This window comes from Atractosteus spatula, chromosome 7, assembly GCF_055471065.1.
Source record: "Atractosteus spatula isolate fAtrSpa1 chromosome 7, fAtrSpa1.hap1, whole genome shotgun sequence".
Classification (NCBI taxonomy): domain Eukaryota; kingdom Metazoa; phylum Chordata; class Actinopteri; order Semionotiformes; family Lepisosteidae; genus Atractosteus; species Atractosteus spatula.
The window spans coordinates 39,441,704-39,460,479 of NC_142712.1; the positions used below are offsets into that span (position 1 = coordinate 39,441,704).

Genomic DNA, 18,776 nt, shown 5'->3' on the forward strand with positions numbered 1-18,776 from the left:
TTCTTCGAGTGTGAGAACACATACAGTACATATGCCTATGCAAGTGTGTTATTTTAAACAAGTAAACCCCCACGCACAGAGCGCCAATAAATATATCATTACTTTTCAATTGTCGAGCCAAGACCTTCCTATTCAGTATTTTTATAAAACAAAAAACAGAATTAAAGCTAGTTTGACCTTCCCCACTCTCCGTTCCCCATCAGTAGTCAGCACTCAGCACTGACCCTCCCTCTCGTCGTCTTCCTCTTTTCTCGGTTGGGAAGTTATCTGGTGATAAGAGACTCGCAGGGGTTGTCAACACAGTTCTTCACCGCTCTAGCTGCTGGTACAGGGCACCTGCGCAGACCCAGAACGTGGATCTGTATACTAGATTCCATACTAGAGCCAGCTTCAGAGTTTTACTTGCCGGTAACGTTGTCTGTACGTGTAATAATTCATATACCCTGGGTTGGCCGGTTTCAAAGCTGACGATGGAGAAGACCTGGAAAGTTAGCGTCTTTGATATGGTCTCCAAATTTGAAGGTGGAAGGTGCGTGATATTTTCGTGTTCAATTTCTTTTTAGAGTTTCTGCTTAAACGTCAGCCTGGAGAGGGTCTGCCCTTCTCACCTTACAAGTGCGCAATGGAAGTTCTGTGAGTACCACTGGCACAGATTTTAAATCTGCTTTCCCGTGATTTTTATGTGGTGCAGTACTTGCTTACTTGAATGACACATGGACAGTCTTTTACAGCACTCGTTGTATAGCATCGTAGTAAATGACCAAAACTTGTCTTTCTAAAATAAAGCTGTTTTTTTTTTTAAACAAAGCTTGTGCACGTACAGTATGCACTGGCCCCGGTGATACTCTTGAAAAATCATTTGATGAACGCAGAGCAGGAGGTGTGTATCAATTTCTGCATAGTTTTAGGAGAACCCTAATTGCAGTTTCCACCTGAGCCTGGATGCTTCTATTTTACACTTGGAAGCAAATAAATAGACTGCACCTTATCTGTTGTTTAGTCTTGTGAATCGCTCATTTATATAGCCTGTCAGGCATGCTTTTATTGACCAGCCATTATGAAAATTGTGCTCATACAGTATAATACAACATAAAGAATAACATATGAAGACCTAGAAGTGCAGAAAAAGTAGTAGCAAAAACTAGATATACTGAATTAGCACAAGTTTGAGCCCTAGTAATAATGATACACCATTAGATTTTTCATCTATTAATCTTCAGAAAGTCCCTAATTCCCGGTAAGAAGACTTGCTAACATGCAGCAGTGATTAAAATATGGATAAGATGCCAGACCTTTTGCTGGATATAGAATGTAAAAGTAATTTTTACAAGTGTTTTTCCTTAGCCAATATAGAAGTTAAACATTTTTTAAAAGATCTTCCAGGATTTAAACACTGATATTCAGTTTTTCTGTCTAACATTTTGCAAGGGAAAAGTCAATAAGTAAGGATGACTCACAAGCGAGATCTCAACAGAGGTGGTAATAGGACACTTTAATTTCTGAGGTTAATGTTTATAAATATAGAAGAAAAAACCTAGAGGAAAATATGCATCATCTGTTTACATTTGAGCATCCCGCTAGTGATTAGTTAATTTAAGCAAGTACTCATTTACAGTAGGAGTAAATACAGTACATGATTCTCAAGTTCCTACTGTTTTGTGTTCTTAACTTCTGAATGACTTTGCACATATAAAACAGAGGTGTTCTGATGGAATTTGACAAACTTTGTTTCATAAAGGGGTCTCTGCAAGATCTAGTGAACAGCCTTCAAAACATCATCCGCAAACTGTGCAATAAACACAATAAAGCTGCTCACTTTCGAAACCATTTGTTTTTCTTTTGTGTTTTGAAACAAGAAGAGTTTTTGCTCAGTTGATTTCAAACGTTATAGTCATGAATCTCGCTCTACTGGAGCCATCTTGGTTCCAGAAACTCAGCTGAGTGCAATGGTTCTCAATAAGAGGAGTAGTTGGCATTGTACTGGCCCCAGTCTATCCCTAATTCCAGCACAGAGGACCTCTGTTTTGATTTCCATGAGCCGTTTAGAAGAAAGCTGAAGTAAAACCCATCTGTACGCAGACTGAAACCATGGGGGACTGAGGTGAAACAAAGTTTCAGTTCACTGTGTGCTAGAAACACACTCTACACGCTAGACCTGTGCGTGCAAAGCTAGCTGGTGTTTACAAAGTTCCTGCCACTTCCCAAGACAACTAACAGGAAACAAATTTGCCTTTTGATAAAAAAAGTTGCAAAGATTAAAGACATCTGCTCTTTATTGCAGTTCTCTTTTATTAGTAGTAATAAATGTCTCTTATATCAGTCTGTTATGCATGGTGACAATCCTCCATGGAGGCTTCTGCATTAGCTTTCATTTTCTGTCAAAACAAGCCCTAATTTTTCCTCCCTTTCTAATCTCTTTTCTTCTCCGTCATTTTTCATCTTGCGTCCATTTTACAGAAGCCTGCATTTTTCCTGGGAATCACTAGCTTCTAAGGTGAAGAGTAAGTCACAAGAGCATACATGGGTCTAGAGATGAGACAAGAAATGTGGCCCTTGCAGGATTTAGTTGGTATAAGTGACTCCTTTACAATATATGCCAATTTGTAAGACCTCCGGATAGAGTAGCTATTTTAGAGTGGCTCTGCTGAACTTGTATAGCCCAGAGACGTTCTCATGAAAAAGAGGCGTGTGAGTAACTAGCTGCAGGTACCCCGTGGAAAGGGAATGACAGCATGGTTTTAAAATTGCCCTTCTGAGCAGCATGTGACGTGGCGGTTTGTGCAGCTGCCTCACAGCTCCTGGGTCCTGGGTTCAATACCAGGTATGATACCAAACTGTGTGGAGTTTGCATGCTCTCCTGAGGTTTGTGTGGATTTTCCTCTGGTGCCTTAGTTTGTGTCCCACCTCTCTGAGACATGCTGGCCAGATTTTTTTGTCTATTTCAAATTGTCCCTTCCTCTGCGGTCCTACAATGGATTGGATGTGTAGAAATCTCCTGGAATTTGTTCAGGTTAATTTTATATAAAGGGCAGTTGTGAGCTCTACCCTACCGCCCTGTGATGGGATTTAGGTTACCACTACCCTGACCAGGACAAGTAGGTTTCAGATCATGGATAGATGCTCATATAAAAAGTGGGGTCAACAGCATTGCCCTAAATCTGTAGTACAGAGGAATCCCACTGGTGATCATCCAAAACTAATAGTCATAAGCCTGTCGAAGTAGGAAGAGAAGATAAAATAAACTTTATTGTCCATTAGGGGAAAATTTGTATGGACACACAGTGCTTCTGTACATGTGAAAACATCCCGAAACATTAAACATTACACCTATTGCATGTACATAACCCATGCAAGAAGTACAAAGGGAATATTTGCACAGTGTGAGAATGGGGGTCACCTTAGGTTAGTCACTCTCAGGTATGCATGGCTAAGATGCTAAGCCACTGTTTTTGTCTTTTTTGTTTAGTTTTTGTGGAAAAACTACATGCATATGGCAGGCAGCTTCCGCGTATACAGTATGTTAGGTTTTGTTCTAAACTGCAAAACGGAATGGAAGACAAAGTACAGTAGAGATTGAAATGGGCTGTCTTACTTCAGGACAGCCGACAGTGGCACCTGGCAGCAGGCCAGGTCTCCTGGAGCGCCGAGAAGGAAGGGGGACAGTCTGCCTGCTCGGGTCGATGGAGGCAGCAGTGCTGCTGCAGGGGACAGCCAGCCAGCAGTGAGCTCCCACCACAGATGGGGAGGACTGCAGTCGTTCCGCAAACACCTCCCAAGCACGCGTCTGATCCAGAGGGGCACCCTGGCGGAGGAGCCAGCGGAGCGGGGAAAGAGAGTGAGTGCCCCCTCCCCTTCCATCCAGCCTAGACCCAAAACAGGAAGCCGAAAGCAGACAGCTCTATAGAGGGGCACACAGACTCCCCGCAACGCCTCCATGGTTTCTGTGTGCATGTGTGTGTGTGCGCGAGATGTTACTGCGCTCGAGAAAACATGAAAAAATGTGTGAGGACAGCTGCTCCTGAGAAAAGGATGTTGTGAAGACTGGTGAGGAGGGGAAGTAACATTTCTTTCTACACTGAATACATCAAATGGCAGCGTCCTCGAAATCTACAAGCCAAACTATTTATCTCGGCCTCTGTGTTGAGTTTTAATCAATTTTTGACTTGGATTAAAGATGAGTAAACGGATATGGAACAAGGGTCAAGGGGAAGTCCTTCCAAGTACAGAAATACAAACAGTCGGATAAGTATTGTTTGTCACTTGTTTGTTATCCTAATGACAGGATATTTTGATTCCTTCTGTAAAATTATATGACAGTGTTTTACATATATTTAACTCTGAGGGTTTGAAATATTTCTGTTGTTCATTGGTTTTTGGATGCAAGCAATGATTTTGGGTAGGTAGCATCCTCTGGGCCTTTTGGGCTCAGAGTTTCGGCGGAGACTCCCACTCTGTCCTGACCTGTTACAGCTGTCTAATTTCACTGATGAACCTGTTCTCTTCCTGGCAGGAGACCAATGAGGAGAAGCTCTTCAAGATCGCTAAAGAGCTCTTGGAGACTGAGACGGCTTACGTTAGCCGACTGCATCTGCTAGATCAGGTCGGAGTTGGCAGATGGTATTGGGCTGTTTCTGAAGAGATTTTTATGTATCAGTGGTGCACAGCTCCAACCCAGGTGCTGTGGTTGTAAATATTGTACTTTAGGGTATTTTTGAAACCCAAAAAAAATGTCATCAAACAAGCAGTTCAATAACACGCACTAGTTAGCACCAGAGATTTAAGAGCCCCGTGAAAACAAAAAGGCACAGCGGTCCCTCAGGACCAGCTTTGAAAGCCCAGTTCTATATCAGGGTTCCCAGTTTTTATGGATCGGGCTCTAGAACCCCTGCTGTGATGAACCCCAAAATGTGTTCCAGATTGAGAGACACAACTAATAGAAATCATGGAGTAACTGTTTAGTTTTCTTTTTTAAAAATTCCTTCTTTTTGTAATAAAGTAGGACATGGAAATATATGAACAAATTAAGACTTAAAAGAGAACAGAGACTCCAGCCTCAAGAGTCTCCGACCTTGCTTGTTTGGTTTGCTATTACCTAGTCAATTCCCCATATCCTATCTAGTTGCTTCCTTGAAGGATAACTGTGTGGATGTCAACGTTTTAGCTACCTACAGGCCTTTGTGTAAGAAGCACATCCTATTTTCAGTTTTAAATGTCTTTAATTTCTTTTGTGACCCTGCATGCTTTTTTCCCCAAGATTTGCTCTGAACGCTCATGGTGGTAGGAGTGTCGTGGGCTCAAGGGTCTGCTGTCCTGCAGGTGTTCTACGCTGAGCTGCTGAACGAAGCCAGGACTGCCGGCTCCTTCCCCGAAGACGTCGTGAAGCAGATCTTCTCCAACATCTCTTCTATCTACCAGTTCCACAGCCTCTTCCTGCTGCCTGAGCTGCAGAGGCGCATGGACGAGTGGTGAGACAGGGTTTCCTTAATGTCCCGTTTCGCTTCCTTTACCCCCGAGGGGTCAGGCTTCACTACTTGCATTCAGCATTTTTATTTTTTGAAAATATTTCGGCCTCCACTGTTGCTGGGATTATGCATGTACATTAGATAATAATGGACTAATTGTAGAGGATGAAAATGAATTATGTTTCAGACACTCCTGTAATGGTATTTTCACAGTATTGGAAAATAAATTTCGGTCCTTGACTTTTTTCCTGTTTGATTTGTTGGCTATTGACATCAGGTTGCAGCGTTCTTCTTGTAATATACATTTTGGTGATCTATATACAATGGCCTACTGTCCCATCCAGGGGGAAGGTATATACTCTTTATCTAGACGACCATATAGAAATGCTGACCAGCATCATCTCTGGTCAAAGGTAAAAAAAAGAACATTCTACATTTTCAGTAGCAATGGTTCATTATATAAGATGTGCTTAACACTTATATAGTGAGCTATGTATTTACTTTATTTTTACCTTGTCTGTTTTGATTAGGATCTGTTGAAAATGTCCTGCACTGCAAATTTCCAGAGGCATCCTGTTGTAGTAATCCCCTCTTTGTGTTTATGAGCGCTGGGCTAGAAAACTAGATCAGCTCAAATAGCTCCTCTTGTGAGTGGATTAGAAAGCAATCATTCCATGTGTTTCTACAATTTAGTCATCTGCATCTATACTCCCGATCTGCCTTTCACACCCCATTCAAGGGAAACTGAAGTCTCTCATTATCATGGCCTTTCCTCCTGCAGCGTGAGCTGCGATGCCAATGACTGTGACTTCTGTGGGTTTGCAGGTGTAAGAATCCCCGGATCGGGGATGTGCTGCAGAAAGTGGCTCCTTTCCTCAAGATGTACGGCCAGTATGTCATGTCCTTCGACAAAGCCATGCACCTCATCAGCACCTGGATGGAGAAGAGCACACGTTTCGAAGAGATCATCCTTGACATACAGGTAGACTGGCACAAGCAACATCAGTGTGCGACAGCTGCTTACTGATTCACTCCTGCGCATTTTACAAGGCACAAACACCCAGTAGTGAAGCCTGACATAACATGATGGGCATCCTGTGAATGGAACAATAAACAGATGCACCATTCCTAATACTAAAAATATTTTAACTCGGACTCCACCTTTGATTGCAGTTTATTTCAAGTCACAGTTTTTTTTTAAAAACCCATCATTGCGTTGTTATAATCCATGATATTAACATGCTATTCACCTTACGTACTCATGGTTTTGGGAGAGTGAGCGATCGACATTTTTATTGCGAATGCCTTCAAAACCCAAAAGAAGAGTCAGAGGTATTCAAGTGTTATTCATATAATGCTCAGCTGGAATATGTAGCTCTATAACAGTAGCTGAGGGATTGATGGATTACAATTGATAATGATCCATCATCAATCATCATACTGTTAGTAACAGTTACAGTGTATGATTCGAAACGGTAATACATTATAAAAACCCCTCTCCTCTTTTTACTTGTCAAATCAAATCACCGCTTAACCAGATAAGCTTTCTGAGAACAAACTCTTATTTCTCTTTCTATTTTCAGCTTTGCCCATCTGATATCACTATAAGATAAAAGTATTTGTCATGCAATTAAGAGATGCAACTGACTGGAGCACCAGTGTTCTACAGCTCTTAAATGTTATGTTTATTTTGGTTAATACCGCTAATGTGATAATGATGTTTATAAATAGTGTTGGATTCCACAACCCAGCACGGTGGCACAATGGTTAGCAGTGCTGCCTTGTAGTGTTGGGGCCCTGTTCAGTTCTGGACCTGGGGTGCTATCTGTGTGGAGTATGCATGTTCCCACATAGCTCCAATTTCCTCCCACAGTCCAAAGACATGCTGCTAGGGGAATTGGCCCTGGTACGCATGTGTGCATTTCTGTGAGTGTCTGCCCTGCAGTGGACTGGTGTGCCAACCAGAATGTATCCCACCTTGTGCCCGTTGCTTGCAAGAATAAGCTCCAAGTACTGTGTGACTCTGAATTGGAAGAAGCAGTTAGAAAATGGATGGATGGATTCCTACACTGTGGCTGCTCGTCCTGTGCTCTGTCCCTGCAGAAGCGGGAGATCAGCGGGAACCTGACTCTCCAGCACCACATGCTGGAGCCGGTGCAGAGGGTCCCCCGGTACGAGATGCTGCTCAAGGACTACCTGAAGAAACTGCCCGAGGGGTCGCCGGACAGAGCCGACGCCGAGAGTAAGAGCGGCCATCTGCTCCGGTGGCTAGCCTGCTCCGGTGGCTAGCCCACCCCGGCCTACACCACTTCATCGTCTTAAACGCTCTCTTCCCTGCTCCGCTCTGAGACCTCTTGCCAGAGTCCTTTCACCATGCAGACTCGCTTTGTGCTGCAGTCCAGACAGAAATCTGGGTTTTTCAAGATCCGGGCTTCACGATGGAATTGCGCACCACCCCCAGGCAATTATCAAAATTGGTCTTAACAACTGGATAAAAAAGGCCAATAATGTTGCAGTAACGTGTGAGCATATTTTCATTCAGCCATAGGGTGAATCTGCACGCATTTATTTCTATTTTCAATGCAAACCTCTCCCCTAATGAACATTTCTCATTACACATTTACCTCGGATGTATCCAGACTTGGTTTCCAGACTTGGCAGAATTGGTTCAAGCCACAAATTACTATACAACAGCTGTGTTGCACAGTGGTGTTAAGTAGGTGCAGTAGCATTGATCCAATGTTGTCAAATATTCAAGCATTGCTCGTAGGATGATGGACAGTATAGCCAGATTACACACCCTATACATCTGTAAAACAATGTTATTGGATTATAAGGAACTCTTGTGAGGTTTGATCAGCTAAAAGGAAAATACTGCTGTTCATAGTGTACACATCCTCTGTCTCAGATGCTGATTCTAATCCCTGCTTTTCCAGTGTTTATGATCAAGCATTTTTTTTTTATTTTTGTGTTATTTTACACCTCCTCAATACCTAATAAGATTACACTACTTTTTAAAGGATAAATAAAAATAATTCAGTTTTTTGGCAGTCATGGTGCTACTCCTTCTCCCTTTTTTTTTTCAGAGTCCCTGGAAATCATTTTTGAAGCGGCGAAGCACTCAAACTCTGCCATTGCCGACATGGTAATTCTTGGTCACTCCTGCCTTTCGGAAAAGTTTATTAAGTGGTTTCTGGGTCTCTATCCATACTGCGTTCCACCACATGGGATATAACAAAACGTTCTGTGCGGTTAAAAAAGCCCTTAGCTAATGTGTTTGTGTTTTGTTACTATGCAACAGGGTTGAAAGCGGTATTGAGGTTTGCCCAGGATTGTTCAGCTGTCGTGATTAAGTGGTTCAGTGCCAGCACCACGTCTCTAACATGATCAGTGTGGTAGGAGAATAAAGTCTGAAGTTTTTAACATGAAAGGAAGACATTTGTTTGTACCCCAACAGAACTGCTGTATCCTGAATTAAATAAAAGATTGAAGGTTAGATAAGTTAATATGCAATGCAACCTCTGTATTTTGCATTTTGCATCAGACCCAGTCAGTTCCTAATTCATAGCATTTCCTGCCCAGTTCTTACAGTATCGGCTGCTTTTTTTTGGAAAAGTGCTGAATATGACAGCAATGCAATTCCTATCTTTTATTTCTGTCTTGATTTCTTTTTGACAAAAAGATACCTTTCTGATTGTCTAGACCCTGAAGTCTAGAACTTTATAGTTCTATCTTGGGAATGTTTATACAGAAGAAAATTACATTTGAAATCCTTTTTCACGCTGTTATGAACTTATAATGATGAAGCAATCTTGTAAAAAAATATTGACACACAGGATTGCTCAGTAGTGGTTGTTAAAGAACACTGGAGTATCACTGGATGTTACAGCAAAGAACAGCAGAATATGTTTGTCTTTTTAGGATTTAAAACCTAACTTGCCACAACCTTCATCAGATTAAACAGCTTTCTGTTAATTGGCAGTTTTTAGAAAGTAGACTTAAAGACACAAGAAGAATTGGACATAAGACTGTAAAGGCTATAGATAAGAGGGGGCCTTTCTGCCTAGCTTGCTTATTTACTAGTAGTTACTTCTGCGGAGGATCTCACCCAGTCATTCTTGAAACATGCAGTGGAATCAGCTTCCACAGTACAGCTTATTCCGGACACCCATCACTGTCAGTTCTAAATGTACACGCTCTTAATTCTTACTTGTATCTCTTAATTTCTACTTGTACCCTTGTTTCAGTATTGATCTGGAAAAGGTGTTTTGGAAAAAGTACTTTTTAGTATTTGAATGCATCTATTCTCTTTGCTCACAAAGGTATTGACATCTTTAAACCTCTGTACGTGACATAGCATTTAGACTGGGAATTCATCTGTTGGTCGTTTTGTGATCGATGATTATTAATGGAAAGTGAAGAAAAGGCCATTTTGGGGAAGTCGACAGAAGTTCAACTCTGCCTCCAAAACATCTCAAAAAGGAACTAAGCAGGTTGCAGCTGGGTCAGAAATTGGAAATCAGAGCTTCTGCTTTACATGTGTGCGCATGTATACGTGTGTGTGAGTGTGCACGTGTTGATGAGGGTTCTCCATCTCCTGCTGCAGCTTGAGGGACTGTTCTGTGCCTCATTTCAGCTCTCGACTTAAAAATACAACCCAAGAGGAAAAGGCACTCCTCTGAATTACATAACTTGAAATGTGACAGCTTGCTCAGCACAGACACGCTCCTCTGTCAGTCAGTGTTGTTGGAAGTGGTTGGTACAGTGCCGTCCTGTGGACGGAGTCTGTGACTCTCTCCCCTCTGTGTGTGTGCCTGGGGCAGGAGCGCCTGGAGAAGCTGTGGGAGGTGTATGAGATGCTGGGGATGGATGAGGAAATGGTGGACCCTTCCAACAAGCTCCTCCAAGAGGGACCTGTGCAGAAGATCTCCTTCCGCAGGAACACCTTGAAGGATAGCCACCTCTTCCTGGTGAGAGCTGCACCAGAACGTTTTCCTCCACCATCCAACAACATGGTCTAACACCTGTTTATGTCTCTTTGTATGAATGTAGACAAAAGTCAGGAACCACCTCTGGTCCCTTCTCTAACGTCTTGGTTGTGTCTGTGTTCTTGCAGTTTAACAACATGCTCCTCTACTGCGTTCCCAGATTCAGTCTGGGGGATCGCAGGTACATCATTCGGGCGCGGGTGGACATGGATTGCATGCAGGTGACTCGGCTGTTACAGATCAGCTCTTCACACCGGCCCACAGAGTCAGGGGCCGCTAGGCCTCTAGCGTATTATTACCACCACCCTGCTCTTGCCACGAAGTTTTGAGAAAGGAGAAACAAAAATACTGTGCAGATATTATCCCACGCTTAGTCCTTACAGTCTTGTCGTTTTTTAGTCTTTACCCACTCGGTAAAGACTCAGAAGTGGTTTGAAGCCTGTGCTCTCTGCACAGCTTTGGGAGAGAATGAGACTGGTAGACAGGCACATCTGATGTGTTCACCTGCAATGTAATTTATTACTTGACTCACTGCCAGCTTCTCAATGCAAGTCTATACTCTGCGCCAAGGAGAGGAGTGGCACATCCCTCACCCTCACTTCACTACCAGCCATCTGTAGCCACTTGGAGGCCCAGGGAGCCCCAAGGATGACCCTGACAAACTAAACCCAACCGTGTGTTTTACAAGTACAAGGGAGGAAAAGAAAATTTAGCTGTGAGTTTTAGAATACGCAGTGTGCCTGATGTTACAGAGGGAATGGGCATAGAGCAACGCTCCAGAGGAGTTTAAATGAGGGAGGGCCCTTCTTTCTGCATACAGCAATTGTTTTTCTTTTTCACATGTCAGGCAATGCTAAGGGAAAGAGAAGGTGTCCTCACTGTCTCCCCTTCCCTGCACAGGTGAAGGAGCTGAACGATGTGGAGTTCCCTCACTCCTTCCTGGTGTCTGGAAAATTACGCACCCTGGAGTTTCAGGCTAGGTGAGACTGCAGCAGTGTGCCCAAGGCAGCTCTTAGAATCCATTCATTATGGGAGTCAATACAGGAAGGGAGGTCTCTGCCAAATTACGTTCACTTAAATTAATCCTTTTGTTGTGGGTTTTTTAGGGTTGACTTGGAATTCTAGTTAATTTTGATTTTTTTTTATTTTTGTGTTCTGTTTAATGCGCACACACATACACATAGAGTCTAATCCACTGTGTTGTAAACTTGTGTTTTACAAGTTTAACCACTCAAACAAGATTTAGGTCTAAGCAAGCTGTGATTTGGGATCCCAGTCCTTAAAATTAAATAACAGCTAAATGTAATTGTTCCAGTTATCAATCCAAAGCACTCCATATTTATGAAGTTCATAAGAAACTTTACAGAGTTTGCAAAGTCTCAGACTTAACCAGAAAGTCAAGAAAAGTTAAAAAGAGGATGGTTTCCAGGAAGTGAAAATACTGCTAAAAAGAAGAAGTAGTAATAATCACCCCAATGTGGTTATTGTATAAGGTAATTATTTACAGGAAAGCCAGGAGAGTAGGTTTTAGTCATATCTGGTAGCTTTTCAATACAGGAAGGTTGTTCATCCAGAAGGCTTACTGTGAGAAGTCAAGGTGAGCTTATATTCTGTGGCCCTCCTGAGTTCATGTCAGATGTTTGCAGACCAGATTATGGCTTTTAACATTTCTTTGGACATTCTGTATTTCCACAAGAGCCAAAGAGCACTTGTTTTCAATCACATTTCATTCTAAGTGATCCATGAAAGGTCATATTAGGGAAAAAAGGGGTTTATAAGTGTGTCCCTTCAAAACATTGTATATTTAATTTTTTTCTCAACACATTTCTTGTTTGATGCTGTTTTCTTAAGATTTTTGTTGTGTCTTTGCTTTCTGAAAAGTTATTTTTTCCCCATCAGATCTCAAGAAGATATGGAGTCCTGGATTAAGGTACAGTAGTTTCATAGACAATGCAGATTTCTTCCCCAGTTTTCAGGTTGACCAGTGCTAATTCTCACATGCCCCTTTACAAAATAAAAGGATTATTCTGCTCACTTTCTGTATTTTGTGCATTGGCAGATGTTGACCTCGTGCTCTGAAAAAGAGAAGCTTGCCTTAGAGAATGCAAGCTAGCACACAACATGTTTGCATATTTTTTAAATGTTATATACATACTTTTATTTTAAGACGTAGAAAAATAAATTGTGGAAGTGACTTTGTGCTTACGTTGGCATGCTTTTCATATTTATCTTTCTTTGTTCTGTGTATTTTTTAAATGACTTGCAGGATCTTTACAATTATGCATTACGTCCAGCTTTGAGAGTCTTTCCAGTGCTATGTGGTTCTGTGTTAGACTAGTGTGTGGGATGAAGATCTAACTCTTTACTCTCCATGACCCAGGCTTGTCAGCAGGCCATAGACCAGAACGAGAAGAAAACGGAGAGTTTCAAACATGCCATAAACAGCCTGAGTCAGGACCTACAGGAACTCACGGTGCGTAGAGCCATTCGTAGTGTTGCTCAAGGAAGAATCTCACACGTCATTTATTGATTTAAAAAAAGTATGCGCATTTTTACCTCAAAACAAGTTCATGCAGCTTTTGTATGCTGAAAGAAGCAAATAATATACAAACCTGATCATTAATGCAAACACTTTCAGCCTGTCATTTACACACACTGATGGGCTCTCTTGCAGGGTGGGTTTTAAATGGGTGTTCCCTTGCCCCCCCCAGGTGGAGAGGCAGGAACTGGGAAAGCGCGCCCCCCAGTGGATCCGAGACAACCTGGTGTCCATGTGCATGCGCTGCAGCGAGCCCTTCAATGCCATCATCAGGCGCCGGCACCACTGCCGTGCCTGTGGCTATGTAAGTGCTCGACAGCTCCTCCTAGTGGAAACAACCCAAAAACAGTCCTGTGACATCCATCAGTTATTAGAAAACTGCATAGGGAGCACCTTAGAGTAGAGTCACTGCCCCTGCAGAAGAAGAGCCAGCTCAGGTGGTTTGGGCATTGGGTGAGGATGCCCCCCGTGCACCTCCGTTGAAGGTGTACTTGCAAGACCCTGTGGGAAGAGACCCCAGGGCAGACGCAGGACACGCTGGAGGGATGATATCTCATAGAAAATGATGTTAATGATGATAATTCCTGGTAAGGGTTGTGGAAACCTGAAGTTTATGGTGGAAGATGGAAGGCATGAGGAACAAAGTGGTACTACACTACAGACAGATCACCAGTCCATTCACAGACCACACACAGGCAAATGGACAATTGAGAGACTTACGTCTGGAACGTCTGGGAAGATCACACACTGATAGGCTGAAGAAACTGACCTTTTTAGTCTTGGAGAGAGAAGAATACAAGGGGACGTGGTACAAGTAATATTATTATTAAAAATAATTCCTTACACTTATATAACTTTTCTGGAAACTCCACTCAAAGTGCTTTTCAGGTAATGGGGACTCCCCTCCACCACTACCAATGTGCGCACATACAGCCATAGTGCACCAGTACGCTCACCACACAGCTAACAGTGGGGAGGATGGGGAAGGTCTCCCATCCAGGTACTGACCAGGCTCACACCTGTTTAGCAGGCTGCCGGTTGTGAGCTGCAGGGTGATATGGCTGCTGGCCAATATACATAATGTACTCAGAATCCTCAAATTCCATTGCTGAGGTCGGCCCGACAGATTTCTTCAGAATGAACTGTGAAACACGGACAGTTTTAACCACACATCCACAATATTCTTGAAGAAAGGGAAAACCATGGGATAGTACTGTATATCACTGTGGCTCCACAAAGAGCAAAGCATGTCACGCCTCTGATACTTCTTCCTCTACTTTTCCTGTCGTTCAGCTTTGTAAAGCTCTTTAATGCAGTCTCTACAGGAACAGTTCTTGAGCACGACTAGATGGCAATCAAACTATGAGCAGTAAGGTGCAGGAAAGCTGATAAGCAGAATGATTATATTATAAATTTTGAAGGCAACATTCTTGCAGATGTTCTACACAATACACTGCTATGCACCAGTGTTAGAATCTTAATATACAGTTATATTAAGTTACAACTCACGTTATGAGAGTCAACAATTTATTCAAGCCTGCCCTGGTGTTTGTTTTGCTATTGTAATTGCTGCTATTAATTCAGTTTAGTTTGGGTGATCTAAGGTTGTGATTTAATGCACGTTAAACCACATTGATCAGAATCTTCAAAAACCTGATCGTGACAGCTCAAGGTAAACTACATGAGTGCAAAGAATATGAAGTGTTATAGTTAAATCTAATCTCATTTTCAGGTGTGTCTCATCATTACAGTAATCTGTTTGCTCTACACATCAGTGAATATTAGTCTGTTCTGAATATCATCTGTTATAATGTCAGAAAAAAGATTTAATTGATATAATTAAGGGATCTGTTCATTTATGCATTAAAGAGACAGGAACAACAAAAGAAGAGATTACTGGCAAAGGTCAGAACCGTGTACAATGACATCATGCTGTTGTATGTTGAAGTATTATTTAAGTGTTAGAGTGCAGCCAATGTAATGCTGACTCTTTTTGCATTGCATCCCTCTCTGCTGGCCAGGTGGTGTGCTGGAAATGCTCAGACTACAAGGCAGCACTTCTGTATGACGCCAACAGGATGAACCGGGTGTGCAGAGACTGCTACAGCGCCCTGGAAGGCCAGGCTGACAGCAGAGAGAGAGAAGACAAGAAGCGGGGAATACTAGAGGTAAGACAGGAGCAAAGACACATTTGAACCTGTGTGTGGGCCAGCTTGCCCCTTTGCATCTCCACTCTGAAGAGAAAAGCTAAGAAATCTGACTATTGCCTTTGTCCCTTGGCCAGAGAGCTGGAAAGGATACAATGAAGGTGATGCAAATGGAGAACTGGCAGAAATGTTTTTATCTGGACCTGTTTGTCATGCAGAGGGGAGATTTTGGTATTTAGTTTAGCCAGTCATCATCTGATGAAGTCAGATTTAGCCTGCCATCACCTGGGTGTTGTCACAAAGCATAATAATAATTCCTTACACTTACTGCATATAGCACTTTTCTGGGCACTCCACTCAAAGCACTTTACAGGTAATGGGGACTCCCCTCCACCACCACCAACGTGCAGCCCCACCTGGATGATGCGACGGCAGCCATAGTGCACCAGAACGCTCACCACACATCAGCTATTAGTGGGGAGGGGAACAGAGTGATGAAGCCAGTTCATAGATGGGGATTATTAGTAGGCCATGATTGGAAAAGGCCAGAGGGAAATTTGGCCAGGACCCTGGGGTAACACCCCAACTCTTTTCGAGAACACTGCCCTGGGATTTTTAATGGGTCACAGGACCTAGGTTTTATATCTCATCCGAAGCACGGTGCCTTTTTACAGTATAGTGTCCCCATATACTGAGGCATTAGGACCCACACAGACCACAGGGTGAGCGCCCTCTACTGGCCTCACTAACACCACTTCCAGCAGCAACCTTCATTTTTCCCAGGAGATCTCCTATCCAGGTACTGGCCAGACTTACCCCTGCTTAGCTTCAGTAAGTTGCCAATACCTGAGTGATGTCTCAAAGCAGGCAGCCATAATCTGGGTGATATTAGGAATTCAACGCTTTCACCTCTGGATTTTTGTCCCTACCCTCAGAAAGAGGCTGCGGAGGTGTCAGAGCGGAGCCTGATGTGCAGCTTCCTGACGATAATGGACAGGCAGGGGAAGGGCGGGACCAGAGGCTGGTTCGTCATCCCCAGGGATGAGCCTCTGATCCTGTACATGTATGCAGCACCACAGGTATGTGTTAGAAGTCATTCACACAAACACATCTTAGCCAGATTTGTCCCTGGGACAACATTCCCATTGGTATTATGTCAATTTACATTTCTAAACTGCATTCAAAATAAACTCCTTTTGATTCAAAAGGAGGTAACAATTTCTTCTCTCATTTCCAGACCAGGACTGCCCTACTTTCACATTTTATTCTCTAATGGTGTTGCTTGAGCACGCATACACGCACAGATGCTCCAAGGTTTTGATTGACATACAGAATTGAATTATTCTTAAAAACCCTTGAAACCCAACACAACCAGTTATTTTATATAAAACTCTCACCCATCCATTGTTGGCAAATTGTTTATCCCTGGTGAAGGACACAGCAGCCTGGAGTTTATCCTGAACACACAGGGCACAAGGCAGGACTACAGCCTGAATTAGACATAAGTCCATTGCAAGGCTGAGATGCAACCCATCTCCCTTCCTTATGAGATCAGGAATCAAACACTGGGGCCTTCTCTTAAAAGACCCAATTAATCTGTTCTGCATGCCTCTCTGAGGTGGGAGGAAACCAGCACACCCAGAGAAAGACCACGCCAACATGAGGATAATGTGCAAACTCTGCACAAATGGACACTTGTGTCAGGAATTGTTCCCTGGAGACAGGAACTGTGAGCCAGCAGTACTGACCACCATCATGCCCAACATGCCTAAATACTCAAAGAGAACAGGTGACCCTGTGACAGTCCTCAGAAAACATAATCTCTAGATCTACATTTTTGTACCAGATACTTGCTGCAAAATGAAAAGCCACCTAACCAGATCAGATGTGAAAGGAAATGGAACATGCAAATATCGAAGCACCCAAACATACTTATTAGTCATTGTTAGAAAGATCTGAGTTTTTTTTGCTCCTTATGGTTAACAGCTTGTGGTTCGGAGTTAGCTCAGCTTTATCATGTTTCTGCTTTGGGTTTTCAAAATGAGACACATTGCAGCTCCTGAATGGCTCAGACAGTAGAGCTTCTCATTCAGATTGCCCAGACATCACTGACTGAAACCAGGACCATGGCATTAACTGCTAATTAGTGTAGTTAAAAATCTGAGAAAGGTTGCAAAGAGGAGGCCATTCATGTTATCTAGCTTGATAGCCTCCTACTAATTAATTGACCAGAGGATCTCATCCACCATGTCTTTGATTAAGTCAAGGTAACTGCCTTGTTAGCATGGCTGGGTAAAGTTCCTGATTGCTGTAACCCTTTGTGTAAAACACCTCCTGTCCTCAGATTTCAGTGCACTTCCCGTTAGTGTTCACTCATGCCCTGTGGTGTGTGTTGCAGTGTTGATTCTGAAGATGTCTGTCAGGTTGACTTGGTCTGTCATTGAGGGTTTCTCTATTTAATGTTTTTTCTTTTTACCTGCATTAAACTATATACACTTGTCTATATCTCATTGTCATCTGCCAGGTGTTTACCCAATTTTAATTGGACGATAATTTTAATTGGAAAATATTTACTAGTACTCCTGTTCAAAATAATCTGCTAACATGAATAGTTTCCTAACTGTACTAGAACCTAGATCATAAATTATAAAGGGGTTCTTTTTCAGTATCAATGTTGAAACAAGTATTACTAAGGAGAACAGGAGTCACTTCTCTGCTCAAAGGAAGTAATTTGCCCATTATATTAATACTGATACCCTGGACATCCTGAAAAACTAGCTGCATGAAAACCTCAAATGAATTAGCACTAAGCAACCAAACAAAATCAATGTACTGAATATCATCTTTATCATCTTTATCACATTTGTAACCTTCCTATTGTTCTTTCCTAAACTGACCTTTCCCAAATTAAAAAAAATGTACCCTTCCACTGCAGTGTCTGAAATATTCCCTTCCTCTTGTTTCAGGATGTGAAGGCTCAGACCACCATCCCGTTGCTGGGATACCAGGTGAAGGAGCAGTTGCCAGGCAGCAACAAGTGCACCTTCCAGCTCAGCCAATCAAAGCAAGTCTTTACCTTTGTGGCCGAATCAGAGGAACAGAGAGACAGATGGGTCGAGATTATCAACCAGGTGGCCAGTGGTGAGGAGCCCTGGCATGAGGATGATTAAGTCGCACACCTCCAAAGCCATGTGTTGATTGACTCTTATCATATTGTTGGATTGGTAACCTTTACATGACTAACCTGCTCAGAGACCCAATCAAATATGTTTGGCATGAGCGTGGAAATTCTGTCTGTGTGCATTGCCCCTGTGTGGTTGTGTGTCCATGCCCTGCAGTGGACTGGAGTCCCATCCAGAGAGTAGCCCTGCTTTGTGCTTGATTCTCCAGGTTTCCTTACTAGGAGTAAGCAGCTTTCTGATGATGGGTGGACAGTTCTATGTGATGTCCCTTTTGGATGGAAAAAAAGTTTGAGTTATGCTGAGTCAGGACAAAAGCTGATTAAAACTTGGCCATGTAATACTTTTTTCCATACAATTTGTGAGATTTGTTGCTATGATGTTGAGACCAAAGTCATTATTTCAGGAAAAGAGACTCTGCTTGTTAAATGGGGACAGACGTTAAATTGCAAAAACTCCTC

At 42.7% G+C, this 18,776-nt stretch overlaps 1 protein-coding gene across 1 annotated transcript; it reads left to right on the plus strand.

The window, feature by feature from the left end:
- Positions 1-362: 362 nt before the first annotated feature.
- On the plus strand, positions 363-18,651 carry LOC148830948 (FYVE, RhoGEF and PH domain-containing protein 2-like). The gene is made up of 16 exons (XM_088921327.1): positions 363-529; positions 3,598-3,835; positions 4,511-4,600; positions 5,317-5,465; positions 6,288-6,444; positions 7,566-7,704; positions 8,549-8,607; positions 10,286-10,432; positions 10,579-10,671; positions 11,351-11,430; positions 12,350-12,380; positions 12,831-12,923; positions 13,162-13,293; positions 15,011-15,157; positions 16,072-16,215; positions 18,103-18,651. The coding sequence occupies exons 1-16, from the start codon at positions 471-473 to the stop codon at positions 18,304-18,306; spliced, it is 1,962 nt and encodes a 653-aa protein (XP_088777453.1). The 5' UTR covers positions 363-470; the 3' UTR covers positions 18,307-18,651.
- Positions 18,652-18,776: the final 125 nt, after the last annotated feature.